General features: G+C 36.9%; 1 protein-coding gene across 1 annotated transcript in view; it reads right to left on the bottom strand.

Annotated features, from left to right (window-relative positions):
• The window catches only part of POLA1 (DNA polymerase alpha 1, catalytic subunit), a 183,874-nt gene extending 174,155 nt beyond the window's left edge, over window positions 1-9,719 (bottom strand). The window contains exons 1-4 of the mRNA XM_080795324.1: window positions 9,328-9,719; window positions 8,455-8,547; window positions 6,451-6,656; window positions 4,217-4,349 (exon numbers count right to left, since the gene is read on the bottom strand). Coding sequence (XP_080651450.1) covers window positions 4,217-4,349; window positions 6,451-6,656; window positions 8,455-8,547; window positions 9,328-9,354 — 459 coding nt within the window. The 5' untranslated portion in view covers window positions 9,355-9,719. The remainder of the gene's footprint in view (window positions 1-4,216; window positions 4,350-6,450; window positions 6,657-8,454; window positions 8,548-9,327) is intronic.
• Between the last annotated feature and the right edge of the window lie 4,409 nt (window positions 9,720-14,128).

Below are 14,128 nucleotides of genomic sequence, written 5' to 3'. Positions count from 1 at the left end.
TTCCAAGTACAACACAAACCAACAGACTTTCATGTGACAGTATGGAAAGTTCACTGATTAGGTTTCAGATTTTCATATTAAAATAATATTTATGAAAATGCCACTTAGATAATACTGGTGTAGAATCAAAGAAGAATATATACAACTATCTGAAAAAAAAAAGTCCTGAAATATTTCCTTTTCTAACTATGTATTTGTGTGAAAATGGATTTTCTTCCTATACTTCAACCAAAACCACACATCACGACAGACTGGACTCTCAAGAGGATATAAGAATCCAGATGTCTTCTACCAAACTAGACATTATACAGATTTGCAAAATTATAAAATGATGCCACTCCTCTGACTAATTTTTCTTTGTTTTGAAATACATAGTTACTTTTCAAGGAAAAATGTTATTTTTGTAATCACATACTGGGTTTATTGCTATTTTTAAACAAATATGTAAATGCTTTAAAAGTTCCTGAGTTTTAATTTCTAACAGTAAATATTAACACAGGCCATATAAACAAAAGCTCTTACAGTCCTCAATTATTTTAAGAGTATGCAAGTGTCCCGAGACCAGGAAATGTGAGAACTGCTGGAGCAGAATAAAGCAGGTCCTCCAACACAGCTGCACATACCCATGTCATGTCCACTTTCTAAATTGTACACTCAAAAGTGCGGGAGAGCGCCTAGGAAATGCTCTGACTCTCCTCTAAACTGCTTTACGCAGTCTAGATTGACTTGAATGGAGAGTACTGCATAAAAACCTTAATCAAAAGAACTCTACTTAAAAAAAATTATCTTCCTCAACTTACTATAGTCCAGAGCAATATTAAGAAATTCTGAATTTCAGAGGGCCTGGGTGGCTCAGTTGGTTAAGCCACCGCCTTTGGCTCAGGTCATGATCCTGGAGTGCCCACATCGGGCTCCCTGCTTGGCAGGGAGTCTGTTTCTCCCTCTGACCATCCCCCTCTATGCTCTTTCTTTCATTCTCTCTCTCTCTCTCTCTCTCAAATAAATAAATAAAATCTTTAAAAAATTCTGAATTTCACGTAATATACTTTCCAGTTATTAGATTGGGGATATTTGGGGATCGTACAATCTAGTTTTAGAAGGCTTGATTTAAAAAAAAATGCTTCCTGGTGGTTTAGGCTCAAGTTAACCAGGGCTATACAAATCAGCTGTGAAGTACTTTGCGTTACTTTATGAAAAATATCTAAGCTAAGATTGCGGTAATTCAGAAAATCACACATGATGTTTTCCAGTTGTTTTTAACAACAAGGACTAAAATCTCCAAAAAGGCAAATCTCACCACTTTACTCCTCTACCCTAGACTAGCCTCCTATTTTCAGTCCCTCCGAGATCACAAAAAATATCCCTAACTACAGATACACAGATATTCTCTCATAAGACCAACCACAACCAGTCACATACATAGACTCTTCCATTCCACTCTCCTTTGAAAGCGATGAAATGTAAAAACTGAATTGCTCACAAGTTTTAAACACTGCAAGTATTCAGACAAATGTTAATCAAGACACATCACCTTTGACATAAATAGCTTGCCATAAACAGACTTAGGAGTAACTATGATATAGATAGTCCTTTCATCAGAATTCACTGCACTTCTGTCAACCCTGCAGAAATCCGTTTTCTTTATTAAAAAAGAAATATAAAAATATGGGACAGTAAGTATCTTTGAAAGACCATTTCCATCTTGTAAAACATGGACCAAGGTTTGCTTATTCAATTTTATATCCCAGAATGTAGCACGGTGCACATAAGAAGTACTCCATGTTTGATGAATGGAAGAATAGAAAAACAAGTGAATTCTTTTAATATTTACCGAACAACTGTTATTTGCCAGCTACTACGTCAAGTGAAATGGAAAATATAAAGACAGTAAGTCACAATTTTAGCTCTGCCACAGAAAATGAAGGGCACAGCCCTAATCACATTAAGTATTACTATTATTATAAATAATAATGTCACCATAAATTGATAATTAGTGAAGCTGAATGATGGATACATGGGGATCCATAATACTATTCTCTACTTTTGTATGTAAGTTTAACAATTTCAATGGTAAAAACTTCAAAATAACAAGACTGTCTGCAGACCGTTCATGAGCACTCGGGAGATTGCCAGTGCCTCAGGGTATGGTGTCATCATTCCTGTAAGAAGATGACACTGTGGGCGCACTGACCTAGAGGACACATGCTCAGTGTTCTTCTGCCAATAATGTGGTCATGTTTGGATTCAGCCTTCCCAACTCCTGCCTGAAACCCCTGTTAAAGAGGGCCCACATTTCTAAGAAGGGAGATCATGTCAGGGATACAGTCTACAAAATCAATGCAAAAATTGATCAAAGGAAGACTGAAATCATAACTCTTACTTATGCACATTTCTGGGACAGACCAAACAAAATTGGAAAGCAAATCACTTTTCAGATGTCACAAGTGATGCCATGCCAATGGGTAAACACTGCATCGCTTCAAGTGAAGAGCTAGTGCCAACGCACATGTGCTCTTACTATATTTACTTCTATTTTTTTGTACTTCCATGCAGAAATGAAGGTCTTCTTTTGTGACATTAAACACCTCACAGTAGAGGTGTAGGAAACAAATGACTCACCTAAGAATAAACACTAATCCTAAGGATATGCATAGAAAATATTCATCTTCTCTGAAAACCAAAGAAATGCAAATTAAATGCAACAGTGAGACACTGTTTCATATCATAATGATAGCACTATTTCATTTAAATATCACCAGTGACATTATCACCAGTGAACTCTCATCAATAGGAGCAAATCTAAAAACAATGAATACTGTTACGCTGAAAATAAATAAAAAATTAAAAAAAAAAAAAAAGAAAGAATACACATCAAAAAAAAAAAAATAGGAGCAAATCTGTGGGGAAACTGGCACACACATTTTGTTCTTATCAATGGGTATCACCCTTTTACAAAGCAATTTAGCAAGAACCATAGAGATACACTAATCTTTTAACTCAAATAATTCACTTCAAGGAACCTAAACTAAAATAATTCATCCAAAAGCAAAAAGATAAAGAAAGAAAAATGTTCAATACAGTTATTTCCAGTATCTAAAATAATGTAAATAATCAAACAGAAATTTTAAATAAAGATATATCAGTGAAATATAAGATAAATATAATCTTTTTAAAGATAATATAGAAATGTGGAGCAATCTATTTATGTCAAATAAAAACAGATTTCAAAATAATATATATTGTGATTGCTTCAGTGTAAAAATGTGTTTTCAAGAGTAAGGAACCATGCAAAAATGACAAGCATCATTTTAGCACAGGGGTATCATGAATGAGTTTTAACCCTAAGTCTTCTATTTAATGTCATCATTAGATTCTTTTTCATTAAAATTCTGTTTTTGTATCAGCTTTGACAACGTAATCTATTTATCACAAAATGGGTAAAACGGTATTCACAAAATTAGCTTCTGAATATGTAAGGGTACTCTTTTTAAATGGGTGGAAGAAAGGAAATCTGCAATCTAACATCTTATATTACACAGCACTTTGGAAACCAAGGTTTTATTTTTCAAATTAGGTAAGGAAAATTATTTCTCATTTTCAACAACTAAGACTGCCCATAAAGCCTAAATTACACAGTTGAAAAAGAAAATAAAAGCACAAGTCCTCTGGCTATAAAGAAAATGCTATCACCATCTGAATTCTAAAGAACTATGTCCCCCAAAAAGCATTCTGATTGCAGTACCTCTAAGGATCACCTTCTGTGAATGTCCCCCCCGCCACATACACACACACACACACACACACACACACACTCTCTCTCTCTCTCTCTCTCTCTCTCTCGGGCACTCTATCTCCATCTTTCTCTAAGCTTACAGGCCTGTCCTCCCAAACAACTATAAATGAGGAGGACTATGGAGAAGGTAATACTCTCTAGTCCCCTAAACATCAACTACATCACTCCACAGAATCTCTGGAAACGAGGCCTCCATCAAGTAAGAAACAGAGAGGGAAGGCCCCTGTGGATGACATGGAGGCACCAGCGGCTGGAAGAGGAAGAGTGGTGTGCTAATGCTCCATCGGTGAGTTAGTTGTTAAGCAGCTTTCATTACCAGCTAGAATGTATTCCAATTGCAAGGATGAGGTGGTTCTTCAACTAGCTGAAGGAGGCGAAAAACACACGGCAGCAGCTGGGCTCAGCAATAAATGCTACATTTACCTTGTTAATTTCAAACTGGCTCACTGGGACACTGCCATTTAGCACATTTTCTCCAATTTCTATTAACCTCTTCTGAATGTTTTCCACTATAGTGTCTCGGCTTTGATCAGAAAGAATCTGGCCAATGACAAAGCTGCAAAGAAAGAGAGGGATTCATTTTTTTAATATTATACTTTATTAATAAAGGAGAGAAAAGGAAGATAAATGCCATTAGATTAACATGTGGACAAGAGCTGTACTGAAAGCTAACATGAGAGTGAATGTCCAAAAGGCCGTTACTGTTTGTTTTTTAACATTAACTCTACCAAAGGTTTACCAACCTTGGAATGTCAGGTTTGCCCTTAAACATACAGACCATTTTCTAATGCAGCAGCTAAGGCTTCATACAAAATGTGGACAGAGAAAGGTATGTGTTCCATCCACAACTGTATATATGCAATTACAAAATTCACAAGCGGTTATACTTTACTCATAGGTTAAAAATTTTAAAAGGTAAAAATTTCACTTTCGCCATAAAGCACCAAGATATTATCTCTGATATCACCAAGCTAAGATGACCATTAGCTAGGTAAGCAGAAATATAGTTCTTTATGCAAATTTCTTAAAACCCAAAGATTTCAAACTTCTCTTTCTTCAGCTTCATTATATTCCTCAGTGTTCTCCAACCTTACGCTATCCCTGAAGAACTTATTATTCTACCAGACCCCCTCAAAAAAACAAGGGGAAAAGAAAAAGAAAAGGAGTAAAAAAGCCAATATTTTATCCATTTCTGAGAAAATGCAGAGCGAGGGTTTGACAGCTGCATTATAATTTGTCAGAAAAAGAACCCTGACAAAAACATTTGTATAGCTTTAATTACTAATACATTTCTAACTCAGAGAAATTTACTTCTATTATGATGCATCTTTTCTTAGAAAACACAAAGCTGAAGAGAACACTCTAATCGACAGTCTATACAAAGTAGTTTCATCTTTGGGTACATTTGGGGGCAATGAAGCATTTCAAACTTCATTTCATAACAGGCTAACAGTGACCTATAGTTGGATGATCAACTTTGCCTAATCAAGAGCAGTTTTGCAGAAGCAACAATTGCTCAATCTCCCAACTTGAAAGCAAGAAGACTGGAAAATAAGTAAAAAGTGTGAATATTTGGCAATATTAAAATTAATTTAAATTTTGCTTTAAAGAAAAAAAAATTCATCTGTTTTCAGAATTGGGTAGGCTCATCAAACAGGATTATCGAAAAAGATGGTACACTAAATACCTAAGGATTCAGGCTTTTCTAAATGGATGCTTTATAAATTAATGTGACCCTTTAAAAAAAAAAACAGGCCTTAGCATCACAATTTCCAGTCTCACTTGCAAAGCTAGGGGATCAGCCATGACATTTATTATTTCTGAGGTACTTATGGTATTTGAGAACTAGCTCTTAAACTAACCTAAGATTAGTAAGAATTTTATTATTTTTTCTTTTGCAAGAGATTCCTAAGAATCTTTACACACAAATGATATGGATGGGAACAAAGTCTCAGTCCATGGTCCACTATGAATCGCAGAATATTTGAGCCACAACATGGGAACACCTTAATAATTATGTTCCTAAAGAGGCTCTACAATGATTCAGGAACACAACACAGGCACTTTCTCTTCCTTTCTTTTCTTTTTTTTTTTTTTTAAAGATTTTATCTATTTGTTTGACAGAGAGAAACACAGCAAGAGAGGGAATACAAGCAGGGGGAGTGGCAGAGGGAGAAGCAGGCATCCCGCCCAGCAGGGAGCCCAATGCGGGGCTCAATCCAGGACCCTGGGATCATGACCAGAACCCAAGGCAGATGCCTAATGACTGAGACACCCAGGTGCCCCCACAAGGCACTTTCTAATAAGAATATGAAAGCAAAACAAAACAGACACAAGCTAACATCAATGAAACCAACTCTGTAGGGAGCTAAAATGTGAAGGTTCACCCTCACTCTGAGTTACAAGTCCCAAGATGTATCTTATAACAAGTACCTCTTACTGAGCAAATTTAGCTGTAAGTTTTAATCTACCTGGGAAATTCCACTCCAAATAAGTGAGAAGCATTAATATGTAACATTACAACAACAACACCACCAACAACAAAGAAGTTGTGTCCTTGAGCTTGGCTGAATCATAGATCTTCTCCATGTCATTAGTACTCCAAGTTTTTACAGACAAACAAACAAAAAAAAAGCAAAAATGAAAGTTGAACTCACTTTCCAGTCTCTTTAGCAAGATCACACCAATCTCTTCTAACTATATCTAACCCTTTCAGCTCCTGTTTGGTGGAGTAATTCCCATCCGACGTTGGCTCAACAACCAGAGCGCCATACTTCTTTTTCTTCAGCAGTAACAAAGACTTGAAAACACCATCAATGTCTATTTCAAGCAGTCTGTACAACTTGTTCACTTCACTTTTTACCTGTGAAAATTTCAAGCATTAATACTAGCTTCTCAAACATCTACCAAGGAGAAGATAAACATGCTACAAATTCCCAGAAGTTAATCTAAACACAACTTGAATTCATCAAGATTAGAAGGCATTTACTCAGGTGATACAGAACACAGTATTATGTTGAGTATGATACAAAACCACTGAAAGAGCACAAGGATAAAAACAGACTGAAAAAAACACAGTAATATAAATATATCATCCCATTCAACCAAAGGACAGAATTGGCAGGGCCCGCCCCAGGAAATTTACAAAAATTATGAAATAGTCTTTTTGAATATATATACTAAATGCATATGTATTTACCTTCGAACTACTAAATTAGAGACCAGATAGTCCAACAAGTAGATATGTGGCTAGAAATAAGTAAAACTTTGACTATCAAGATGATGTCTAAGGAGCACCTGGGTGGCTCAGTTGGTTGAGCATCTGACTCTTGGTTTTAGCTCTGGTCATGATCTCAGGGCCCTGGGATGGAGCCCCGTATTACGCTCTGCGCTCAGTGCACAGTGTGCTTGAGATTCTCTTTTTCTCTCACTCTCCCTCTCCTCTTCCCACTGTGTGCATGCGTTCTCTCTAAAATAAATAAATAAAATCTTTAAAATAAATAATGTCTAAGATCTTCCTGTACATCCCAAAGCACCTTACATATAGGGAAATAACTATATGTTGAAAAAAAAATGACTAATCACCTGCTCTTTATTGATAGGCTCAAGGCACAGCCAATCACCGCTAGGGAAAATACACAGCTTTTTGAAGTCCAATATGAGGACAACAGGCCAGGCCTGTTCTCAGGTGAAGCCTACAAGTCATATTTCACACATAGCAGTGGAGAAAGGTAGGAGGTTGTTACTTTGTAAGGTGTTATCTTAGTTCTAGTTTATTGGGACAAGATCTTAACATAGCAACTACTAAAGAAACACTTGCTAGTTGTAAACTGCAATTAGGAGGCGACAAAAGATGACTTCTAAATGTCCACTTGCCTTTTCAAATATATTTTAAGTACTCTTATAAAAAATTATTAATGGGTGTACATGTACATAAATAGGTGTTTATCCATATCAGCATATAAAACCCATGTGACTACTACTAGAGATGTATTTCTCCCCATGCATGATAATGTGATAAGTATAAATATGACTATATTTTAATTTTATTTTTTAAAAGATTTTATTTATTTATTTGGTGGGCAGGGGGAGAATAGCATGAGCAGAGGGAGAGGGGCAGAGAGAGAGGAGGAAGCAGGCTCCCTGCTGAGCAGGGAGCCTGACTCAGGGCTCCATCCCAGGACCCTCAGATCATGACCTGAGCTGAAGGCAGATGCTTACCTGACTAAGCCACCCAGGTGCCCCTAGATTTTAAATTTAAATTAAAATTTTTTTGCTTTCTTCCTTTATCAGAAAGTAGACACACAGAAGATCACAGGATGTGAAGCAGTGTGAACCCCCTTGCGAGACGAGGCCTAAGCCCAACATCGCAGAAGTATGACATCACAGTCACCAGACTTAGAAACAAGATGAAAACATCTCACACTGTTTACAAAGTAAAAATGTATTTGTCACTTAAGGAAAAAATATTCTCCTCTGAATTTTACCCTTAAAAACAAATAACTGGAGCAGAGGTTAAGAAAAATAAGAGGATGAGGAAATGAGAAGCACTAAGCTTATTTTCAGAAGCATGCATGTACACACACGTGAATTTATGAAGTTCCATGTTAAAAGAGAATTCAGAAAAGTAGCTAAAAGATAATTTCATCAAATTATTTCACCTTGTTTCCCAATTTGTATACTTCTTCCAGATCAGTGCTGTTGGTGTTTATCATAATTGAATCTGTATCTCCATAAATAACTTCAAGATTCATCTAATAAAAAGCAAAAATTATAAAACTTAACAACAAAAACACAGTGATCGTCATAAACAATGAAACTCAAGATTTTCTATACTACAGAAATTACAGGTTCTGTTGGTTTTTCAAAAGTTTGTTTATTCTTATCCATATTGTCAGAGGAGTACAATCAAAGATTAAGCTCTAATAAACTAGAAAGGAAAGCCACTGTCACATTAAGAAAATCTAGCTAATTTTCTTAAAACAGACAGACAGCAGAGGAGCAGGGGAAATGTCTGGTTTCAACGGAAACAAACTGGAACTGAATAATATAAAGGAGGAGAAGAAACTAGGAAGGTAGGGGTCTATATTTATCCACTGTACCATAAGCTTAGGGGTCATGGCAATGTATAAAGCAGAAACATAATGGGTTTTGAAAATTCAGGGGCACAAATCCATATGAAATTCTTCACAGTTTCAAACAGTATTCAGTAGAATATGAAGAATGCCAAAAAAAAATCAATCATAACAAACAACACTAGAGCACATACAGTATTAAGGCCTGGAAGTAAACTCTAATTAGCACTGTTACTAATTTGCTTGAAACACTCACATACAGGCTTCAAGCAGCGGCTAGATCATATCAGTGTTAGTAAAAGAAAAAAGCTATAATCCATTAGGAGGGATTATAAACGTAAACCAGGCATTCTAAGAAGCCATTTCCAGTCTGTTTGGGTTACAATTTTCCTTGAATACAAAAACGTCACAATGTATGATATTTATAAGTCACTGTATAATGAAAATGCTCAGCATTACCTTCTGTACCATCTCCTTTGTATGCATCAAAATCTAAATGAAAGAAAAAGTCACGATTAATGCTTTACATAGTTACAAAACCATACACATAAGTAGGTACACACAGAGATAGATAACCCAATGACTGGTCATACATTTTAAAGCTCTTCATGGTTTTCTAACCACAACCTTCAAAATAACAGTAATATCAACATAATCTAAAAGTAAGTTGGACTCTATGTTGATTCTTAGCCAGAGATATGTAAGCAGCTCTACTGTAAATATCTATTTAAGATTTATGTAAAGATCTATTTTTAATAAACATGCATAATAAAAACATGCCTTTATGATATAGTAAAAAGGCAAACTATTCTCATTACTGATATTTAAATAAAACTGCATGACTGAAAAACAAAAGCTTAACAGAGCATTTCAAATCTGGCAATTCTTACCCATGGTACTCAAAATCTTAAAAAGTGAAAAGATATATATATATGCACCAGATTTCAATTTCTTCTCAAGACTGTAAATTTCCTGAAGACAGGGAGTAGACCTTCACACATTCTCTGGATCTAGCAGAGTGCCCACTACAAAGGTGGGGCGCAATAAATATTCGGTGAATGGAGATAAACATCTAGATAATATGTGAAGACAAGATTGCCCCTAGGCCCGTGTAGCTGCAGGTTGGAGACATGTATTACAGAGCCCCATAAACCCTGAACTTAGATTATCTTTTACATCCACCCCTTATTTCCACTTCCACTGCTTCCTCTCCTTTATTACAGTCTCCTAATTTTCATCAGGCATTCACTGTTCTATGTTCTTAGAGAAGAAAGCCCTTCCCTTGCCCTGAGGGTGGTGGGTGGTGGTGAATATGGATTAGGCTAACCAATTATTTTTTAAGATTTACTTTTTTATTTATTTGAGAAAGAAAGAGAGCATGAGCAGAGAGGGAAGAGGTAGAGGCAGATGGAGAGCAGGGAGCCCGGGATCATGATCTGAGCCGAAGGCAGACCCTTAAAGGAGAGCCACCCAGGTGCCCCTTATCAGTGGTTTTAATAGTGGCTGTAGAGACTGGAACACCTGAGGAATCTTAAAAAAAATACCAATACCAGCCCCAGCAATTTTTTGAAAAAGCTCTCCAGATATTCATGTTGCAGGCAGAGCTAAGGACCACTGGCCTAAGATAATCATGACAATCCCATTCGGAAAACGGTTTTCAGTTGAGAGTTTGTACCCTCCCCAACTAGACCACAAGCTCCTAGAGGTCAGAGCACATGTTTGTGTCTCTCTAGGCTTCACATGTGACAGGTGCTCAAAAAATCATTTGCTAGGTGACTGATGGGTCTCACAGTAATCCCAATTACTTTCCTGAAATTTAGTTAACTCCTAAAAAGCATTCACTCTCCTCCACTTCATCTTCACTTTTAAACATCTAAATTGCAAGGAAATGCATTGTGGGAGACTATCTGACAATCCCTTCAGGAAGAGGGCAATAATGAGATCAACAAAGTTAATCACAGTGAGGACAGAACTGCTCATCACAAGTTCTCTTCGCCCTCCCCACCTTCCACCCCACCAGGCTTTGCTTTCCTCATCACAATAGACAACTCCACAAGGTAACCATTACCTAAGTAAAACACCTCAGACAGAGCTTGTCAACCTCTCACTGCAACTCAGTATATGCAGGAACCAATCTCCTCTACTCTTCCTTCACACCATGGATGAAACCCACTACGTCACCCTTGAGTGTACCTCCAGTGTGTACTGGCAACCTTCATCTTTCAGATCTCCCACCGTCTCTATTCTCTCCCACCACCAACTCACAACCATTTCCACGCATGATCTGAGGGCCGCTACCAAAACCATTTTCTCTTTGACAGAAGAAAACTGGTGTTGGATCTTTTGCACAAAAATGGTAGAAAACGAAGTAAAACAAGAAGACTATACTGCAACTACTTTTTTCCACCTGATACTTTATTTTAGAGATGACTTCCCATCTACACACACAGGGCTGCCTTATTCTTTTTTAATGGCTATACAGTATTCCATCGTGTGAATCAATCATGATATATCTAACCAATGTTCTAGTAATAAACATGTAGGTTGTTTCTGATCTTTACCTTTATAACCACACTTCAACAAATAACCTTTATACATGAATAAAATGCTAGTAGCAAGATAAAACGCCTATAAGAAGACTTACTGGGCCAAAGGTTATATGGGTTCAAATTTTTTATAGATATAGCCAAATAGCTCTCCACAGAGTTTACACCAATTTCTGAGGATAGCTTTATCACCGTCTTTCCTGGGGACCTCAACAATAGCTGATGACTATGCTCCATTTCAGGTTCAAGGTCCTCACCACAGCACGTCAACTCTTCAGTCCATTCTATAGGAGACAACCCACAACCAGGTTGACCCTGACCTCTCATGCTTCTTCTAAAGCACTTATACATGGTGGGTACCACAGTGCCCTGTCCAGACCAAGGTTTATCCAAGTGCTTCATTAGCAGCATCACCTAAAAGCCGCCCCTGATTCAAACTGCTCACTGGAGAGGGCTCAGCTGTTAGATATCCTGTGGGCTACCAAATTCTTTGTATGAAGCACAGGGCCTAGTGCACAGGACGTAGTAACGATTATTTGTAAAATGCTGAAAGAATAATCCTAAGGAGTGGACAGTATTACAAACCCCATTTTATAGATTTTACCCAAAATAACAGAACTAGTCAAGAGTTTGAACTAGAAGCTGGACCTTATGTCTCATTTTCTTTTCAGAATGTTTCACTGCCTTGTTTAAAAGCCCATACTACATGACTATTCTGGAAGCCAATAGTCGAAAACTTATACCTCACAAGTATTTTCCCCATTAAGGAAATGGATTTTTAAAAGAAGTCACAGGTATCAAGAAAAGTCTACTGGACACATGGTACAGTGACTACCAGATGTCCGTTTCTAAGTTCACTTCAAATTGACAAGCCTAATATCAAAGCTACCCATTCTGACAGAAAATCATTTTGTAAGTGCCAACAGCTAGAAAACAGGGCTATAAAGGCTTGCTAAATTCATTAATAAGGCAGTCTGCAGTTATCTGATTTCACAGCAACACCTGCATATTTATCTACTCATTACCAATTGGATGATGGAATTTTTTCAAGCACATTTCAAAAATCTGCCAACTTCAAGTGTAAAAAAATAAACTTTGTGGTTAATTTTTCCCTTAACAAAGTACAGCTGTTGAGAATAATTGTTCAAGATCTTACCCTGTAATGTCAACTGCAGCAGAACAAAGAGTATTTAATTAGCAAATCTATCCAGTAATTCAACACCTATTATATAAAATGCCTTCGTGATTTTATTCAGGATAATTTGCTAAGAGGGTTATTACTGACATTCAGATGGAATTTAAAATTCCTACGCAAGTCGAGTCATAATAGCAGTAATGATCTCCCCAATCAGGAGATTCGGTGTCACACAAGGCTCTCTTGCAATGCAGCAGCCGATTTCCTGACTTCTTAATTCTTGGGCTCAGCTCAGTGAGAGCCCTTCGTGCCGGTATTTCAGTCAGCAATACATCTTTAATGGGACTCTATTAAAATAACTAGAACAAAAATGACTTTTTTTTTGGTTAAAAAGAATGACAGCACTGCCATCATATCAATCATTGCAGGCTTTGCAGAACAGTACCGTTAGGGGAAAAGAGGAGGGGGAAACAGGAAAGGAGTGGGGCTGGGGGTGGGGAGAGCAATAATTAAAATAATACGAAAAAGTGTTTTAACCCCAATCTGAGCCTCTGAAGGCTGGTGAAGGGTGGCGGGGACTAAAAGGAAATGTAAAGTGTATTTAAAAGAACTCTTTCCTAAAGAAAATAATGTATTCAGGAATACACCCACAATGTGGTTTACTAAGCGGAAAGAGCATGTTTATGACGCCAGGTTTATCAGCGGCAGAGACCTAAGACCAACTTCTACTGCTGTGCGTATTTACAACTTCTGCCAAGGCTGGGATAAAGCTGGGGTCCTTACTTTTTGTCAGGACAGAACACGGGTGTGTGTCAATGCATTTAAAGGATAGGAAATGGTTTTAAACGGTGTTATAGACTAAAACTGTGCTTATAAATACTAAATGAAAGTGAGAAAACACCAATTTTCCATGGTCAAAAAAAAAGTTTCAAGCTCCTTTTCCAAAAGCACAGGTCTATTACAGTGACATCTACTAACAACAAGAACCCACTTTGATGATGTATGATACGAATACTAAATGCAACAGAAACCCTGTAAGTTAAAAAAATGTTGGGTGAGGTCAAATCCTAAACAAATAATGCATGAACAGAATGACAACTGAAATCTCAATGGCTTTAGGGTTCTTCTGTTACCGATGACATAAAATGAGAATTGAACTCATAAGTTTTTTTTTTTAAAAATATATTAGCATAACAGGGGTAGCAAAATGAATGGTTTTGAAGGATAGGGAAGAGAAAAGTAGAAGAAATATAAATATTATGATGTTTGGTAATCCAACCATTATCTAAGCTTTCCTAGTCCCAATTTCGGCAGTTTCCAAGCAGGACTCTGTGTTACTCAGTTCTCTCACTTGGCACACATTTACTTCATCCTCATTACATTCGACTGCCTTTTTCTTATTTTCCTATTCCCTGTTATTCTCAGGTGTGTGTCTTCTCTATAAGATGCTCAAGGAGCATAGACTATGGATTAAATAAGCACCCTACTTTGGTTTTCTACTACTTAACATTCCTGTCTGGTTTTCTTACTGCCTTTAAACCTGAGTTTTACCTTCTTTAAAACTGGGGGAAAAGTACCA

The sequence above is a fragment of the Martes martes genome, assembly GCF_963455335.1.
Source record: "Martes martes genome assembly, chromosome: X".
Taxonomy (NCBI): domain Eukaryota; kingdom Metazoa; phylum Chordata; class Mammalia; order Carnivora; family Mustelidae; genus Martes; species Martes martes.
The sequence above is the reverse complement of the archived record's forward strand: the minus strand, read 5'-3'. Positions and strand labels throughout refer to the sequence as shown.